This window comes from Triticum urartu, chromosome 5A, assembly GCF_056163025.1.
Source record: "Triticum urartu cultivar PI428250 chromosome 5A, HENAU_Tu73, whole genome shotgun sequence".
Lineage (NCBI taxonomy): Eukaryota > Viridiplantae > Streptophyta > Magnoliopsida > Poales > Poaceae > Triticum > Triticum urartu.
The window spans coordinates 667,230,510-667,250,282 of NC_141877.1; the positions used below are offsets into that span (position 1 = coordinate 667,230,510).

Below are 19,773 nucleotides of genomic sequence, written 5' to 3' on the forward strand. Positions count from 1 at the left end.
GACTCCCTGAGCGCGGGCGCGACGGCGTCGGAGGCGGCGAGTGAGAGGAGCGGAGGGATGGGGCGGAGCAAGGAGGAGGCGGCATGATCGAGGTCGGGGCGGCGGGCGAGGAGCGCGTCGAGGGAGGAGGTGTTTTTCTCCCTCTTTCTTGAAGGAAATATGCCCTAGAGGCAATAATGAAGTTATTATTTATTTCCTTATATCATGATAAATGTTTATTATTCATGCTAGAATTGTATTAACCAGAAACATAATACATGTGTGAATACATAGACAAACAAAGTGTCACTAGTATGCCTCTACTTGACTAGCTCGTTGATCAAAGATGGTTAAGTTTCCTAGCCATTGACATGGGTTGTCATTTGATTAATGGGATCACATCATTAGGAGAATGATGTGATTGACATGACCCATTCCGTTAGCTTAGCACCCGATCGTTTAGTATGTTGCTATTGCTTTCTTCATGACTTATACATGTTCCTATGACTATGAGATTATGCAACTCCCGTTTGCCGGAGGAACACTTTGGGTGCTACCAAACGTCACAACGTAACTGGGTGATTGTAAAGGAGTACTACAGGTGTCTCCAAAGGTAGATGTTGGGTTGGCGTATTTCGAGATTAGGATTTGTCACTCCGATTGTCGGAGAGGTATCTCTGGGCCCTCTCGGTAATGCACATCACATAAGCCTTGCAAGCATTGCAACTAATGAGTTAGTTGCGGGATGATGTATTACGGAACGAGTAAAGAGACTTGCCGGTAACAAGATTGAACTAGGTATTGGATACCGACGATCGAATCTCGGGCAAGTAACATACCGATGACAAAGGGAACAACGTATGTTGTTATGCGGTCTGACCGATAAAGATCTTCGTAGAATATGTAGGAGCCAATATGGGCATCCAGGTCCCGCTATTGGTTATTGACCGGAGACGTGTCTCGGTCATGTCTACATTGTTCTCGAACCCGTAGGGTCCGCACGCTTAAGGTTACGGTGACAGTTATATTATGAGTTTATGCATTTTAATGTACCGAAGGTTGTTCGGAGTCCCGGATGTGATCACGGACATGACGAGGAGTCTCGAAATGGTCGAGACGTAAAGATTGATATATTGGAAGCCTATGTTTGGATATCGGAAGTGTTCCGGGTGAAATCGGGATTTTACCGGATTACCGGGAGGTTACCGGAACCCCCCGGGAGTCATATGGGCCTTATTGGGCTTTAGTGGAAAGGTGAAAGGGGCTGCCCATAGTGGGCTGCGCGCCTCCCCCCCTCCCCTAGTCCTATTAGGACTAGGAGAGGTGGCCGGCCATCTCTCTCTCTCTCTTTCCCCCTTGGGAGTCCTATTTGGAATAGGATTGGGGGGGAGTCCTACTCCCGGTAGGAGTAGGACTCCTCCTGCGCCTCCATAGGGCTGGCCGCACCCCTCCCCCTTGGCTCCTTTATATACGGAGGTAGGGGGCACCTCTAGACACACAAGTTGATCCACGTGATCTATTCCTTAGCCGTGTGCGGTGCCCCCTGCCACCATATTCCTCGATAATACTGTAGCGGAGTTTAGGCGAAGCCCTGCTGTTGTAGTTCATCAAGATCGTCACCACGCCGTCGTGCTGGCGGAACTCTTCCCCGACACTTTGCTGGATCGGAGTCTGGGGATCGTCATCGAGCTGAACGTGTGCTCGAACTCGGAGGTTCCGTAGTTTCGGTGCTTGATCGATTGGATCGTGAAGACGTACGACTACTTCCTCTACGTCGTGTCATCGCTTCCGCAGTCGGTCTGCGTTGGGTACGTAGACAACACTCTCCCCTCTCGTTGCTATGCATCACATGATCTTGCGTGTGCGTAGGAATTTTTTTGAAATTACTACGAAACCCAACAGTGGCATCCGAGCCTAGGTTATTTATGTTGATGTTATATGCACGAGTAGAACACAAGTGAGTTGTGGGGGATATAAGTCATACTGCCTACCAGCATGTCATACTTTGGTTCGGCGGTATTGTTGGACGAGACGACCCGGACCAACCTTACGCGTACGCTTACGCGAGACCGGTTCCCCCGACGTGCTTTGCACACAGGTGGCTTGCGGGCGACTGTCTCCCCAACTTTAGTTGAACCAAGTATGGCTACGCCCGGTCCTTGCGAAGGTTAAAACGGAGTCTATTTGACAAACTATCGTTGTGGTTTTGATGCGTAGGTGAGATTGGTTCTTACTTAAGCCCGTAGCAGCCACGTAAAACTTGCAACAACAAAGTAGAGGACGTCTAACTTGTTTTTGCAGGGCATGTTGTGATGTGATATGGTCAAGGCATGATGCTGAATTTTATTGTATGAGATGATCATGTTTTGTAACCGAGTTATCGGCAACTGGCAGGAGCCATATGGTTGTCGCTTTATTGTATGCAATGCAATCGCGATGTAATGCTTTACTTTATTACTAAACGGTAGTGATAATCGTGGAAGCATAAGATTGGCGAGACGACAACGATGCTACGATGGAGATCAAGGTGTCGCGTCAGTGACGATGGTGATCATGACGGTGCTTCGGAGATGGAGATCACAAGCACAAGATGATGATGGCCATATCATATCACTTAAATTGATTGCATGTGATGTTTATCTTTTTATGCATCTTATCTTGCTTTGATTGACGGTAGCATTATAAGATGATCTCTCACTAAATTATCAAGAAGTGTTCTCCCTGAGTATGCACCGTTGCCAAAGTTCGTCGTGCCCAGACACCACGTGATGATCGGGTGTGATAAGCTCTACGTCCATCTACAACGGGCGCAAGCCAGTTTTTGCACACGCGGAATACTCAGGTTAAACTTGACGAGCCTAGCATATGCAGATATGGCCTCGGAACACGGAGACCGAAAGGTCGAGCGTGAATCATATAGTAGATATGATCAACATAGTGATGTTCACCATTGAAAACTACTCCATCTCACGTGATGATGGGTTATGGTTTAGTTGATATGGATCAATCACTTGGAAGATTAGAGGGATGTCTATCTAAGTGGGAGTTCTTAAGTAATATGATTAATTGAACTTAAATTTATCATGAACTTAGTCCTGGTAGTATTTTGCAAATTATGTTGTAGATCAATAGCTTGCGTTGTTGCTTTCATATGTTTATTTTGATATGTTCCTAGAGAAAATTGTGTTGAAATATGTTAGTAGCAATGATGCGGATTGGATCCGTGATCTGAGGTTTATCCTCATTGCTGCACAGAAGAATTATGTCCTTGATGCACCGCTAGGTGACGGGCCTATTGCAGGAGCAGATGCAGACGTTATGAACATTTGGCTAGCTCAATATGATGACTACTTGATAGTTTAGTGCACCATGCTTAACAGCTTAGAATCGGGACTTCAAAGACGTTTTGAACGTCATGGAGCATATGAGATGTTCCAGGAGTTGAAGTTAATATTTCAAGCAAATACCCGAGTTGAGAGATATGAAGTCTCCAACAAGTTCTATAGCCAAAAGATGGAGGAGAATCGCTCAACTAGTGAGCATGTGCTCAGATTGTCTGAGTACTACAATCGCTTGAATCAAGTGGGAGTTAATCTTCCAGATAAGATAGTGATTGACAGAATTCTCTAGTCACCATCACCAAGTTAGTAGAACTTCGTGATGAACTATGATATGCAAGGGATAACGGAAACGATTCCCAAGCTCTTCGTAATGCGGAAATTAATGAAGGTAGAAATCGAGAAAAACATCAAGTGTTGATGGTAGACAAGACCACTAGTTTCAAGAAAAGGGCAGAGGGAAGAAGGGGAACTTCAAAAAGAACAGCAAGCAAGTTGCTGCTCAAAGTGAAGAAGCCCAGGTCTGATCCTAAGCCTGAGACTAAGTGCTTCTACTACAAAGGGACTGGTCACTGGAAGCGGAACTACCCCAAGTGATTGGCAGATAAGAAGGATGGCAAAGTGAACATAAGTATATTTGATATACATGTTATTGATGTGTACTTTACTAGTGTTTATAGCAACCCCTCAGTATTTGATACTAGTTCAGTTGCTAAGATTAGTAACTCGAAACGGGAGTTGCAGAATAAACAGAGACTAGTTAAGGGTGAAGTGACGATGTGTGTTGGAAGTGGTTCCAAGATTGATATGATCATCATCGCACACTCCCTATACTTTCAGGATTAGTGTTGAACCTGAATAAGTGTTATTTGGTGTTTGCGTTGAGCATGAATATGATTTGATCATGTTTATTGTAATACGGTTATTCATTTAAGTAAGAGAATAAATTGTTGTTCTGTTTACATGAATAAAACCTTATATGGTTACACACCCAATGAAAATATTTCATTGGATCTCGATCGTGGTGATACACATAATCATAATATTGAAACCAAAAGATGCAAAGTTAATAATGATAGTGCAACTTATTTGTAGCACTGCCATTTAGGTCATATTGGTGTAAAGCGCATGAAGAAACTCCATGCTGATGGGATTTTGGAATCACTTGATGCTTGCGAACCATGCCTTTTGGGCAAGATGACTAAAACACCGTTCTCCGGAACAATGAAGCAAGCAACAGATTTGTTGAAGATCATACATACTGATGTATGTGGTCCGATGAATATTAAGGCTTGCAGCAGGTATCATTATTTTCTGACCTTCACAGATGATTTGAGCAGATATGGGGATATCTACTTGATGAAACATAAGTCTGAAACATTTGAACAGTTCAAAGAATTTCAGAGTGAAGTGAAAAATCATCGTAACAAGAAAATAAAGTTTCTACGATCTGATCGTAGAGAAGGGTATTTGAGTTACGAGTTTGGTCTTCAGTTAAAACAATGTGGAATAGTTTCGCAACTCACGCCATCCGGAACACCACAGAGTAATGGTGTGTCCGAACGTCGTAATCGTACTTTACTAGATATGGTGCGATCTATGATGTCTCTTACTGATTTACCGCTATCGTTTTGGGGTTATGCTCTAGAGACGGCTGCATTCACGTTAAATAGGGCACCATCAAAATCCGTTGAGACGACGCCTTATGAACTGTGGTTTGCCAAGAAACCAAAGTTGTCGTTTCTTATAGTTTGGGGCTGCGATGCTTATGTGAAAAAGCTTCAACCTGATAAGCTCGAACCCAAATCGGAGAAATGTGTCTTCATAGGATACCCAAAGGAAACTGTTGGGTACACCTTCTATCACAGATCCGAAGGCAAGACATTCGTTGCTAAGAATGGATCCTTTCTAGAGAAGGAGTTTCTCTCGAAAGAAGTGAGTGGGAGAAAAGTAGAACTTGACGAGGTAACTGTACCTGCTCCCTTACTGGAAAGTAGTTCATCACAGAAAACTGTTTCAGTGACACCTACACCAGTTAGTGAGGAAGCCAATGATAATGATCATGAAACTTCAGATCAAGATACTACTGAACCTCGTAGATCAACCAGAGTAAGATCCGCACCAGAGTGGTTCGGTAATCCTGTTCTGGAAGTCATGCTACTAGATCATGATGAACCTACGAACTATGAAGAAGCGATGGTGAGCCCAGATTCCGCAAAGTGGCTTGAAGCCATGAAATCTGAGATGGGATCCATGTATGAGAACAAAGTATGAACTTTGGTTGACTTGCCCAATGATCGGCAAGCAATTGAGAATAAATGGATCTTCAAGAGGAAGACGGACGCTGATAGTAGTGTTACTATCTACAAAGCTAGAATTGTCGCAAAAGGTTTTCGACAAGTTCAAGGTGTTGACTACGATGAGAGTTTCTCACTCGTATCTATGCTTAAGTCTGTCTGAATCATGTTAGCAATTGCCGCGTTTTATGAAATCTGGCAAATGGATAAACAAAACTGCATTCCTTAATGGATTTACTAAAGAAGAGTTGTATACGATGCAACCAGAAGGTTTTGTCAATCCTAAAGGTGCTAACAAAATATGCAAGCTCCAGCGATCCATCTATGGACTGGTGCAAGAATCTCGGAGTTGGAATATACGTTTTGATAAGTTGATCAAAGCATATAGTTTTATACAGACTTGCAGTGAAGCCTGTATTTACAAGAAAGTGAGTGGGAGCACTACAGCATTTCTGATAAGTATATGTGAATGACATATTGTTGATCGGAAATAATGTAGAATTATTCTGTAAAGCATAAAGGAGTGTTTGAAAGGATTTTTTCAAAGAAAGACTTCGGTAAAGCTGCTTACATATTAAGCTTCAAGATCTATAGAGATAGATCAAGACGCTTGATAAGTTTTTTCAATGAGTACATACCTTGACAAGATTTTGAAGTAGTTCAAAATGGAGCAGTCAAAGAAAGAGTTCTTGCCTGTATTACAAGGTGTGAAGTTGAGTAAGACTCAAAGCCCAACCACGGCAGAAGATAGAAAGAGAATGAAAGTCATTCCCTATGCCTTGGCCATAGGTTCTATAAAGTATGTCATGCTGTATACCAGATCTATTGTATACCCTACACTGATTTGGCAAGGGAGTACAATAGTGATCTAGGAGTAGATCACTGGACAGCGGTCAGAATTATCCTTAGTGAAATAAGGATATGTTTCTCGATTATGGACGTGACAAAAAGGTTCGTCGTAAAGGGTTACGTCGATGCAAATTTTGACACTGATCTGGATGACTCTAAGTCTCGATCTAGATACATATTGAAAGTGGGAGCAATTAGCTAGAGTAGCTCCGTGCAGAGCATTGTAGACATAGAAAATTGCAAAATACATAACGGATCTGAATGTGAAAGACCCGTTGACTAAGATTCTCTCACAGGCAAAACATGATCACACCTTAGTACTCTTTGGGTGTTAATCACATAGCGATGTGAACTAAATTACTGAATCTAGTAAACCCTTTGGGTGTTGGTCACATGGCGATGTGAACTATGGGTGTTAATCACATGATGATGTGAACTATCGATGTTAATCACATGGTGATGTGATCTAGATTATTGACTCTAGTGCAAGTGGGAGACTGAATGAAATATGCCCTAGAGGCAATAATGAAGTTATTATTTATTTCCTTATATCATGATAAATGTTTATTATTCATGCTAGAATTGTATTAACCGGAAACATAATACATGTGTGAATACATAGACAAACAGAGTGTCACTAGTATGCCTCTACTTGACTAGCTCGTTGATCAAAGATGGTTAAGTTTCCTAGCCATTGACATGGGTTGTCATTTGATTAACGGGATCACATCATTAGGAGAATGATGTGATTGACATGACCCATTCCGTTAGCTTAGCACCCGATCGTTTAGTATGTTGCTATTGCTTTCTTCATGACTTATACATGTTCCTATGACTATGAGATTATGCAACTCCCGTTTGCCGGAGGAACACTTTGGGTGCTACCAAACATCACAATGTAACTGGGTGATTATAAAGGAGTACTACAGGTGTCTCCAAAGGTAGATGTTGGGTTGGCGTATTTCGAGATTAGGATTTGTCACTCCGATTGTCGGAGAGGTATCTCTGGGCCCTCTCAGTAATGCACATCACATAAGCCTTGCAAGCATTGCAACTAATGAGTTAGTTGTGGGATGATGTATTACGGAACGAGTAAAGAGACTTGCCGGTAACAAGATTGAACTAGGTATTGGATACCGACGATCGAATCTCGGGCAAGTAACATACCGATGACAAAGGGAACAACGTATGTTTTTATGCGGTCTGACCGATAAAGATCTTCGTAGAATATGTAGGAGCCAATATGGGTATCCAGGTCCCGCTATTGGTTATTGACCGGAGACGTGTCTCGGTCATGTCTACATTGTTCTCGAACCCGTAGGGTCCGCACGCTTAAGGTTACGGTGACAGTTATATTATGAGTTTATGCATTTTGATGTACCGAAGGTTGTTCGGAGTCCCGGATGTGATCACGGACATGACGAGGAGTCTTGAAATGGTCGAGACGTAATGATTGATATATTGGAAGCCTATGTTTGCATATCAGAAGTGTTCCGGGTGAAATCGGGATTTTACCGGATTACCGGGAGGTTACCGGAACCCCCCGGGAGTCATATGGGCCTTATTGGGCTTTAGTGGAAAGGGGAAAGGGGCTGCCCATAGTGGGCTGCGCGCCTCCCCCCTCCCCTAGTCCTATTAGGACTAGGAGAGGTGGCCGGCCATCTCTCTCTCTCTCTTTCCCCCTTGGGAGTCCTATTTGGAATAGGATTGGGGGGGAGTCCTACTCCCGGTAGGAGTAGGACTCCTCCTGCGCCTCCATAGGGCTGGCCGCACCCCTCCCCCTTGGCTCCTTTATATACGGAGGCAGGGGGCACCTCTAGACACACAAGTTGATCCACGTGATCTATTCCTTAGCCGTGTGCGGTGTCCCCTGCCACCATATTCCTCGATAATACTATAGCGGAGTTTAGGCGAAGCCCTGCTGCTGTAGTTCATCAAGATCGTCACCACGCCGTCGTGCTGACGGAACTCTTCCCCGACACTTTGCTGGATCGGAGTCCGGGGATCGTCATCGAGCTGAACGTGTGCTCGAACTCGGAGGTGCCGTAGTTTCGGTGCTTGATCGGTTGGATCGTGAAGACGTACAACTACTTCCTCTACGTCGTGTCAGCGCTTCCGCAGTCGGTCTGCGTTGGGTACGTAGACAACACTCTCCCCTTTCGTTGCTATGCATCACATGATCTTGCGTGTGCGTAGGAAATTTTTTGAAATTACTACGAAACCCAACATTTCTTTCTTAGAGCATCTCCAACAGCCGCGTCAAACAAGCGCCGCACCGTAAAATTGCCCATTTTAGCGTGCGCGCAATCGGTAGAGGGGCTCCAGCGGACGCGCAAAAACCGCGGGTGCGGCATATCTTGTTCGGCCCGCGGACCGAAACTCCATCGCGCGCCGCTTATTTACTGCGCCCGCTTCCGCGCGCCGGACTCTCGCGCACTCGCTCGCAACTCCACCCCCTCATGCAGCCGCGGCGCTGCCGCCGCCAGCGCCACCCGTCGACCGTTTCGGCGCTTCCCCGACCTATCCCCGCGCCGCAGCGGCTTCCTCCGCCCCCCTCTAGTCACCGCCACCCCTCGCGTGCGTCCGTCCTCCGACGAACAGCGCCTGGCAGCTCCCTACCGCTCGGCGTCCGCAAGGTGTTCGACAAAACGCCTACAAGGTATGTATTGCTCAAACTTCATGATTTTGGTGCATGTTGATTGTAGTTTTTATAGCATAGTATTGTACATTGTAGATGAGTGCATCATATGATTCTTTCAAAGAAGAATTTTATATGGAAGAGGAGGAGGATCTTGCAATGATCCTAGCTATGCACATCAATAAAAAATCGAAGCACGGTGGTTCGGTTATGGGTCGGCAGAAAATTTGGAGGAATAGGATCGATGCCCACAACAGATTGATCAGACATTATTTTGCGGAGAATCCCACATACCCCAAGTCGTATTTTCGTCGTCGGTTTAGGATAAGCACTGAGTTGTTCGGGCGCATTGCAGAGAAACAAGCGAGCCATGACCGATTTTTTTCGACAAAGGAGGAATGCCACTGGAAAGCTCGGGCATAGCACCTTTCAGAAGGTGACAGCCTCTTTGCGTATGTTGGCATACGGTATCCCGGCTGATCTAGTTGATGATCACTTGGCTATGGGTGAGAGCCAAGCCATCATGTGTGTCAAGCGCTTCGCAGTCGGAATTGTGCAAGTGTTTGGCCAGGAGTATTTGAGATCTCCCAATGCTGAAGACGCCGCAAGGATATTGAAGATGAACAAAGCCCGCGGCTTCCCTGATATGCTTGGCTCTATAGATTGCATGCATTGGAATTGGAAGAATTGTCCAAAGGCATGGCATGGGCAATTCCACGGCCAAAAAAGGGTTCCACTAATAATCCTTGAAACGGTGGCCAATCAAGAGACTTGGATTTGGCATGCATTCTTTGGAATGCCTGGATCTTAGAATGACTTCAATGTTGTCAACCGGTCACCACTGATGAATAAGATTGTAAATGGTGATTTGTCATCGGTGTAGTTTGTAGCAAATGACCGTACATACAACTATGGCTATTATGTAGCGGATGACATCTATCCAAAGTGGCAAACCTTTGTGAAGCCGTTGAAAAAGCCGGAAGGTAAGAAAAATCTTGATTTTCACAATGCTCAGGCGGCGGCTAGAAAAGATGTGGAGAGAGCTTTTGGGATTTTGCAAGCCCAATTTGTTATTGTGAGAGGACCGACTAGATTTTGGGATCAAAAAATGTGTGGTACATCATGCACGCTTGTGTGATCACGCACAACATGATCATTGAGAATGAGCGTGGCCAAGATGTAGACTACTCTCAGTATGAGCTGTTGGGACATCCCGTGCGAGTGCGATGGAGGGCTGAAAGGGTGACCCGTTTTGTTGCCTCCTATCATGTCATTCGACGTCCCGCAACGCATGATAATCTTCAGAAGGATCTCATTGAGTGGTTGGCATGGAATGGACGATAAAGAGCATCATGATTTATGCATTCGATATTGTATTGTTCAACTATTTATTGTGTTTTATTGCACTATTTGTTATATTGAACGATAAACTGTTTGTTTGAGTTGTAATAACGTAATTGAACTATTTATTGTTGATTTATTTTGTTTGTGTTTGATTTTTTTCTGTTTTGGAATGCATATTTGTTTGTGCGAGAGTCGCGCGCGCTGCTAAAGCTACGCGCGCTGCATTTTAGCGTGGCTGCTGGAGCCAGCGCTGCCCGCCGCGCTAAGCCAGGCGATGGACGCGCGGCAAAATAGTTTTTAACGCGCGGCGCGATCGGCGGCTGTTGGTGATGCTCTTAGCGACGAAGCGAGGTGGGGTGGGAAGGAAGCTTTGTGTGGACGAGCGCGATTGGGCAGCACGAATCTCTCTCCCGATTGACCTGAACGCCTTGATGACATAGGGCTCGCCAAGCCGATTGGCCAGCCACAGATCTCTCCTAATTGGCTTTTGTACGCGAGAAACAGTTGTCAGTAAACAGCGCCCAGTGCCGTCCATGACGTGGACGTCGCGAGGGTTTGATAATGGAAGTCGGGAGAGGTCAGAGACGAAGAGCCCCTCGGGTCACGGCGAGCCGCGTATGCGCATGCACGGACAAGCTCGCCCCGCGCTCACGGCCAGCCCACTGACATGGCCGGAGCAACGTCCCGGTTTGCTCGCTCTCTGTTGATCGGGCTTTCTCCTATAAAAAAACACCCATCGATAGCACATACACAGCGGCAACAAGGAACAGTTCAAGAGAAGATGGCTTCTTCTTCCTCGTCGGTGCTGCTGGTTGCGGCGGTGTTTGCCGCGGTCGTGTGCAGCGCGCACGGCATCGCCAAGGTTCCCCCGGGCCCCAACATCACGGCGTCGCCTGCGAGCTACGGCAACAAGTGGCTGGACGCCAAGACCACGTGGTACGGCAAGCCGACGGGCGCCGGGCCCAAAGACAACGGCGGCGCCTGCGGGTACAAGGAGGTGGACAAGGCCCCCTTCCACGGCATGACCTCCTGCGGCAACATCCCCATCTTCAAGGACGGCCGCGGCTGCGGGTCCTGCTTCGAGCTCAAGTGCACCAAGCCCGAGGCCTGCTCCGGCGAGCCCACCATGGTGACCATCACCGACAAGAACGAGGAGCCCATCGCCCCCTACCACTTCGACCTCTCCGGCCACGCCTTCGGCTCCATGGCAAAGAAGGGCGAGGAGCAGAAGCTGCGCGACGCCGGCGAGGTGGAGATCAAGTTCCGGCGCGTCAAGTGCAAGTACCCGGCGGGCACCAAGGTGAACTTCCACGTGGAGAAGTCCTCCAACGAAAACTACCTGGCACTGGTGATCAAGTTCCTCCAAGGCGACGGCGACGTGGTGGGCGTGGACATCAAGCAGAAGGGCGAGGACAAGTGGACCGAGCTCAACGAGTCGTGGGGAGCCGTGTGGAGGATCGACACCCCCCACAAGCTCATCGGCCCCTTCTCCGTCCGCTACACCACCGAGGGCGGCAAGAAGACCGTCGTCGACGACGTCATCCCCAAGGGCTGGAAGCCCGACACCTCCTACGAGGCCAAGGGCGCGTACTGAAGATGATGATGATGATGATGATGCGACTCCTTCCGGCGGCCAGGCCAGCTTAATTAATTAACTTTTTTTCGCTCGAAAAGAAGAATAAACCAGCCGCACATATATTATACATATGATGCGATGAGACCATGAGTATATATACTTATTCATTCATTTACTATAGGGAAAGAGCGTGGACAACTAATAATTTCTTGTTTTGATGTATCTAAACTTGCTCATGATTGTAAACATGATTTATTAATAGAAATTGGTATAGACGCATTAATTATGTTTTCTTTTCTTTCAAAAATACCATGAAAGATGGTCACAACGGGCTCAAGCTAGCCCATTATTTTTCTTCTTCTCAAAAACTGAATTGCCACACCTAAACAACAGGGCAGCACTATAGCTCACTTGGAGACCACTTAGTTAGGTCGCTGGATGGTCTCCATTTTCGCCAAGGGGAATGTATTAATATTGCAAAAATATCGATTACACTCAGACTCTGCAACACTGAAATGTTTTACAGACATTACGGATGCACACTACCCTACAACAAAAAAGAAGAAGAAGAAGAAAACAAAAGATCCCGCTACGGTGATCAAAACCATGTAGCTGCAAAGCAAACCACCGGGAACGCAGCACCCGGAGTCCAAATTCTCCAAAAGCGACGCTTCCAAGAAGGAAACAGTGCACAAGTGTTGTCGCCTCCCGATTATAGATCTCAGGTTTTCACCCTGAACAAAAGTCCGCGCTCTTAAAACAATGCTTTCGACAAGGCCGTTGCCAGGCACAACCACTTAAGGTCATACCTTGGATTTTCACCTTGAAAGATAAGACTATGTACTCCTCCTGTGTTGCCGCGTCCACTTGCTGATGCCGCTGCTACAAGTCAAGAAACACCAAGAAAAGTCCTCATCCCCTCGAGGACAGAGCCTGTCGTTGCGAGACCTCATAACTCAATTGCCATGACATTCTCGGACACTATCTTCATCATGGAAATAGAAACACCGACATGTCCCATGATGGCAACATATAGCGAAGCTTCGCGTCACTCCCTCCTGAAGCCGCATAGCCAGAAATATGGGTTAACATGACCGAATCCCGCCCGATCCAGCAATCTACAGGCATCAAGCGCCCAATAGAGATCGCCGGTGGAGCCTTCAGGAACCTGTCTGTGACGCCCAGATAATTAAGCTACAGTAATCCCACGTTAACAATGCCACGTCACCTCGGTTATTGTTGCTAATCTCGCATTAGTTCGAAAACATTTCAAATTCGAAATTTAAAATCAAGCAAACAATAAAAAATTTCAAATATTAAAACTAAAATGTTCAATAAATAGTAGATAAATCAGAGGCTATGATAAAATTGTAAACAACATTATTTAAAGTTAATAAGTGACTTAAACAACCTCAAACGATGACTGAAAACATTATTTAATAACTTTTTTTATTTATACAAAATAAATATGAAATGATAATTACTCCAAACTAGTTTTTGATGGTAGGATATATTATTCTATGATTTGTGGGCCAACTATCATGTTTTACAAAACTCATTTGTTGCCCAAACAATTAGCTAAAAAAATAAGAAAAAGTAGAACAAAACAAAAAAAAGAGGAAAGGAAACCCCCCATCCTGGCCTCGGCCCAGCAGGCCGATGGGCCGCCAGACCGGCCCACCCCGGTCCCCCTTAACCCCCCACTCCCCTTGACCTAGAGCGGTCCCCCCACTTCACCCACTTCCCCCCATGCCTCGCTCCTCCTCTCCCCACCTCGTCTGGATCGAGATCGGGAGCAATCATGCCCCCGAACCCGTCGTCGCCGCCGCCACCCGGAGGACCACCTCGCCGGAGCTCCCCCCCGTTGGATCTGGATCGGCACCCAAGCCGATCCCCGGTGCCCGCGCTCGCCGCCGTTCGCCGTCACCATGCCGGACCCCGTCGCCGGAACCTCCCCGCCGGCCTGTCTCCTCCTCATCGCCGACCTGCTTCCCCTCCGGCGACGTCGTCCCCGCCGCCCTCCTCTTGCCCTGCTGCCCCGACCCCTCCTCCGCGCGGTGATGCCTCGGCCTCTCCTTCTCTTCCCCTGCTCCAGGCCGCGCCCTGGCCGCTCGCATGATGGCGCGTGCGCCCGCACCCCTCACCTCTGTCCGCGCCCGCGCTCCGTTGGAGCGCACCGAGACCCGCGCCCGCTAGCTCCTCGAGCTGCAGCTGTGCCGCCCGCGCGCTGCCTCTGCTACTGCACTACGGCCCGCCTCGCCGTGGCTCCCGCCCGGCCACTTCTCCGCAGCCATCTGCTACGGTCACCGCGCCCCTCGTCGCGCCCCAGGTCCCTTGCACACGCTCCGCCCGCACCCCCTAGTCGTCGTGCCCATGCCCCGCTTCGACCCTCCGCACTCGCGCCCGCCGGCGCAGTGCTCTACTACTGCTGCTGCTGCTCTACCTCCCTGACCGCGCCGGCCCCGTGCTGCTGCTGTTTCTACTCCACTGTCGTCCCACATCGTCCTCTGCAGCCTAGTTCGCCCCACTCGCGCTGGACCCGCCTTGGCCGCGCCCGGCCTTTCCCCTGCTCTGCCCACACGCCGCCCGCTTCGGCGTTTGCTCCGCCGGCCGAGCGCCGTTGCCGCCGGCGCTCTCCTGTGCGCACACGGCGCTCCTAACCAGCCTTTGTGCCGCTGACTAGTGGGCCCGAGGCCATTAGGTTAAATGTTAATGACTAATTACCACTAATGACACTGCTAATAGACACTGACTGGTGGACCCCATCTAGTTAATTAAACTAATAAATTTTATGTGAAAACTTGTACCTATGACACATGGGTCCCACTGGTCCCTTTGACCAGTCAAACTGCTGACTGGGATAACCCAGTCAATGACATGCGGCCCCCCCTGAGCCTTTGACTAGTCAACGGTCCTACTTGACTGCTGACTAGGCAGTCAACTGGACCCCACCTGTTAGCCCCTGGTTGAAATAGCTGGGTACAATTCTGTGTACCTGTAGCGATTTAACCATTTATTTCCGATTTAAATGAATTCCAGAATATGAATAAAACTTTGGGAAAATAATAATAATACTAAATAAAATAATAATTAACTTAATTAATTAATTCTGTATTAGTTTAACCCAATCATTTTAGTTAACTAATTAAGCGTAACTAATTAACCTAAACCCTGATTAACCTAAAACAGTGTATGACAGGTGGGTCCCACTGGACCCACACGTCAGTTTGACCAGTCAACACCTCTGTTGACTGCTGACGTCATGATGACGTCAGCATGCACTAATCTGGATAATGTTGAATTAAATTAATTAAATAAATTCTAAAAAATGATTTAAAACTTTAGAAAATCATATAAAATAAACCGTAACTCAGATGAAAATACTTTCTGCATGAAAGTTGCTCAGAACGGCAAGACAAATTCGGATACGTAGCCCGTTCATCCGCCACACATCCCTAACCTATCGAACTCGCAACTTTCCCCCTCCGGTTCATTTGTCCGAAAACACGAAACATCGGGAATCCTTTCTCGGATGTTTCCCCCCTTTCCTTGTATCACCTAGTACTGCGTTCGGGCACACCTAGCACCGCGTATTGCTACGTTATGCCTTGTGTTGCTTTGATTGCTTTGTTATTTATTGTGTTCCCCCTCCGTTACTTCTTTCCGGTAGACCACGAGACTGCGGGGACCCCCCGTTCGACTACGGTGTTGACGACCCCTCTCTCTTGCCAGAGCAACCAGGCAAGCCCCCCTCCCTTGTTCACCAGATATCGCCTACTCTTCTCTATACTGCTTGCATTAGAGTAGTGTAGCATGTTACTGCTTTCCGTTAATCCTATCCTGATGCATAACCTGTCCTTGCTACTAATGTTGTTACCTTTACCTGCAATCCTAATGCTTAGTATAGGATGCTAGTTTATCATCAGTGGCCCTACCTACTTGTCCGTCTGCCATGCTATACTATCGGGCCGTGATCACTCAGGAGGTGATCACGGGTATATACTATATACTTTATACATGATACATGTGGTGACTAAAGTCGGGTCGGCTCATGGAGCACCCGCGAGTGATTCACGGATTAGGGGCTGAAAGGACCTTTATCCCAACGGCCCTTTGTGTGGATCTTTGTGGCGAAGCAACAGGGCAGGTTGAGACCACCTAGGAGAGAGGTGGGCCTGGCCCTGGTCGGCGTTCGCGGTTATTTCAAGATAACACGTTTAACGAGATCTTGGTATTTGATCTGAGTCTGGCCACTGGCCTATACGCACTAACCATCTACGCGGGGACAGTTATGGGCACTCGACGTCGTGGTATCAGCGGAAGCCTTCGTGACGTCAGCGACAGAGCGGCGCGTACCGGGTTGGACCGTGTAACGCAACTTCCATTATAATGGAGGTTGCTAGGTCTGTTCTCCGGCCGCCCTCGCAACATGCAGTTGTGCAATGGGCGATTGGCCCAGATCCCTGCGCCATAGGATTTAGACCGGCGTGCTGACCTCTCTGTTGTGCCTAGGTAGGGCTGCGACGTGTTGATCTTCCGAGGCCGGGCATGACCCAGGAAAGTGTGTCCGGCCAAATAGGATCAAGCATGTTGGGTTATGTGGTGCACCCCTGCAGGGAAGTTAATCTATTCGAATAGCCGTGATCTTCGGTAATAGGACGACTTGGAGTTGTACCTTGACCTTATGACAACTAGAACTGGATACTTAATAAAACACACCCTTCCAAGTGCCAGATACAACCGGTGATCGCTCTCTCACAGGGCGACGAAGGGAGGATCATCGGTTAGGATTATGCTATGCGATGCTACTTGGTGAACTTACCATCTACTCTCTTCTCCTGCTGCAAGATGGAGGTTACCAGAAGCGTAGTCTTCGATAGGACTAGCTATCCCCCTCTTATTCCGGCATTCTGCAGTTCAGTCCACATATGATACCCTTATTCCATTTGATACCAATGCATACATATGTATTGCAGCTCCTTGCTTGCGAGTACTTTGGATGAGTACTCACGGTTGCTTTGCTCCCTCTTTTCCCCCTCTCTATACCCGATTGCTGCGACCAGGCGTTTGGAGCCCAGGAGCCAGACGCCACCGTCAATGACAACTACTACTACTCGGGAGGTGCCTACTACTATGTGCAGCCTGCTGACGACGACCAGGAGTAGTTTAGGAGGATCCCAGGCAGGAGGCCTGCGCCTCTTTCGATCTGTATCCCAGTTTATGCTAGCCTTCTTAAGGCAAAATTGTTTAACTTATGTTTGTACTCAGATATTGTTGCTTCTGCTGACTCGTCTATGATCGGGCTCTTGTATTCAAGCCCTCGAGGCCTCTGACTTGTAATATGATGCTTGTATGACTTATTTTATTTGTAGAGTTGTGTTGTGATATCTTCCCGTGAGTCCCTGATCTTGATCGTACACGTTTGCGTGTATGATTAGTGTACTGTCAAATCGGGGGCGTCACAAGTTGGTATCAGAGCCGACTACCTGTAGGAATCCCCCTTTCCAACTCCTTGGCTGAAGTCGAGTCTAGTCATTGAAAAACTTTTACTAACATGGCTGTGTGGCTTACGGGCCCACGTCGCCATTGGGTGGTATTAGGATCTTTTACTCCTTGTTTATACACTGGGACTCTGATCTCTCTTCTATTCGGGCTAAATGAATTTTGCTAAATTTAACATTAGGATCTCGTTATCACTTTCACTCGGAGAGCCCCTTATTACTGATGATCGTCTACTGCACGTGAAGACCCTGAAGATACTCTCTGCTATTAACCCGAGAACTTGTGTTCATCGTGTTTGCAATTCCCCTTCCACCGTCAATCCTTATGGATAACTACTTGCAGTTGTTATTCTTGCATTCATCCCCAATTGGTCTTGTTATTACAAGATACCCGGAAATACTCGTTGTTGTTTCAATAATCCTTTGAGCTTACTGCCTTGCTGTTCTTTGTCACCTGAATACCCCTATGGATAATTCTCGCACTTATCGAGTATCCGCTCACCCCCCAGTTGTTCATGTGTTTCACAATGGTCTTCGAAATACTATTCGATCCTCCAAGAATCCTTAATAGATTATTGCTCTGCAATACTTGTCTGCTTGCATTATGGATGCTTTCCATATGTCTAGCAATATTCGTTAGTATCCTTAGACACCGTAATTTTGATCCTATTGATTCAACATGAGTGCGAATGCACGCAATTATCAGTTGATCCTTTTAAATTATCTTTCTGGCTCAGACGTCATTTTTGAACATGAGCTTGTTCTCGACCAATCTGTTTGCCGTTAATTGTACTCTTAGGTCTATTGAACTTATCCACCCTTGATCAGAGCGTCTGCTTCTGATCCTTCTATTTGGAAATCAAAATTCCTTTGATATCTAAGCATCGAATCATTCAGGTGTTCTATAATCTGATGCCCTTGCACCCTTTCTTCAACTGGTTGTGTGCCGATGCTCACATCAGCTCCTCTATGGACCGTCAGATCCTTTATTGGATTATTATTCAACAATGTCTGTAACGCCCTCGGTGCGGCTATATCTCCTACATTTTGAAGCACGACTTAGAGGCATAACCGCATTGAAAGCAATGTCGCAAGTGAGGTAATCTTCACAACAACCCATGTAAATAAATAAAGGGGAAAGGTGCATAGTTGGCTTACACTCGCCACGTCACACAAATACATAAATAAGCATTACAACATTCAAATACAATCAAGGCCCGACTATGGAACCAAAATAAAAGAAGACTACCCCAAAAGCGACAAGGTCCCCGATCGACCCCAACTGGCTCCACTACTGATCAACTGGAAACGAAGCAAGACTACGAACACGATCTTCATCGAGCTCCTCCTTGAGCTGGGTTGCGTCACCTACACGGTAATCGTCGGGACCTGAAACTGGTTTTGGAAGTATCTGTGAGCCACGGGAACTCAACAATCTCGCACCCTCGCGATCAAGACTATTTAAGCTTATAGGTAGGGAAAAGGTATGAGGTGGAGCTGCAGTAAGCGACTAGCATAATTGGTGGCTAACATTCGCAAATGAGAGCGAGAAGAGAAGGCAAAGCACGTTCGAGAAAATATGATCAAGAAGTGATCCAAATCTACCTACGTCAAGCATAACTCCAACACCATGTTCACTTCCCGGACACCGCCGAAAAGAGACCATCACGGTTACACACGCGGCTGATGTATTTTAATTAAGATCAACTTCAGGTTTTCTACAACCGGACATTAACAAATTCCCATCTACCCATAACCGCGGGCATGGCTTTCGAAAGTTCAAATCCCTGCAGGGTGTCCCAACTTAGCCCACCACAAGCTCTCACGGTCAACGAAGGATATTCCTTCTAGCGGGAAGACCCGATCAGACTCGGAATCCCGGTTACAAGACATTTCGACAAGGTAAAACAAGACCAGCAAAGCCGCCCGATGTGCCGACAAATCCCGATAGGAGCTGCACATATCTCGTTCTCAGGGCACACCGGATGAACACTACGTACAACTAAAACCAACCCTCAAGTTTCCCCGAGGTGGCGCTGCAAGTGGCTCTATTTTGGACCAACACTCAGAGGAGCACTGGCCCGGGGTTTAATAAAGATGACCCTTGAGTCTGCAGAACCCAAGGGAAAGAAAAAGGCTAGGTGGCAAATGGTAAAACCAATGTTGGGCCTTGCTGGAGGAGTTTTATTCAAGACGAACTGTCAAGGGGTTCCCATTATCACCCAACCGTGTAAGGAACACAAAATCAAGA

The 19,773-nt window shown here is 47.1% G+C and overlaps 1 protein-coding gene across 1 annotated transcript; it reads left to right on the forward strand.

Annotated features, from left to right (window-relative positions):
• The first annotated feature begins 11,186 nt into the window (after positions 1-11,186).
• Positions 11,187-12,307, forward strand: LOC147973904 (pollen allergen Phl p 1-like). The gene has a single exon (XM_087522294.1). It carries the CDS (start codon positions 11,227-11,229, stop codon positions 12,037-12,039), a length of 813 nt encoding a protein of 270 aa, XP_087378420.1. The 5' UTR covers positions 11,187-11,226; the 3' UTR covers positions 12,040-12,307.
• The last annotated feature ends 7,466 nt before the right edge of the window (positions 12,308-19,773 follow it).

Excerpts from the sequence above, each read along its gene's own strand:
- LOC147973904 (XM_087522294.1), top strand. The coding sequence starts at position 11,227 with ATGGCTTCTTCTTCCTCGTCGGTGCTGCTGGTTGCGGCGGTGTTTGCC.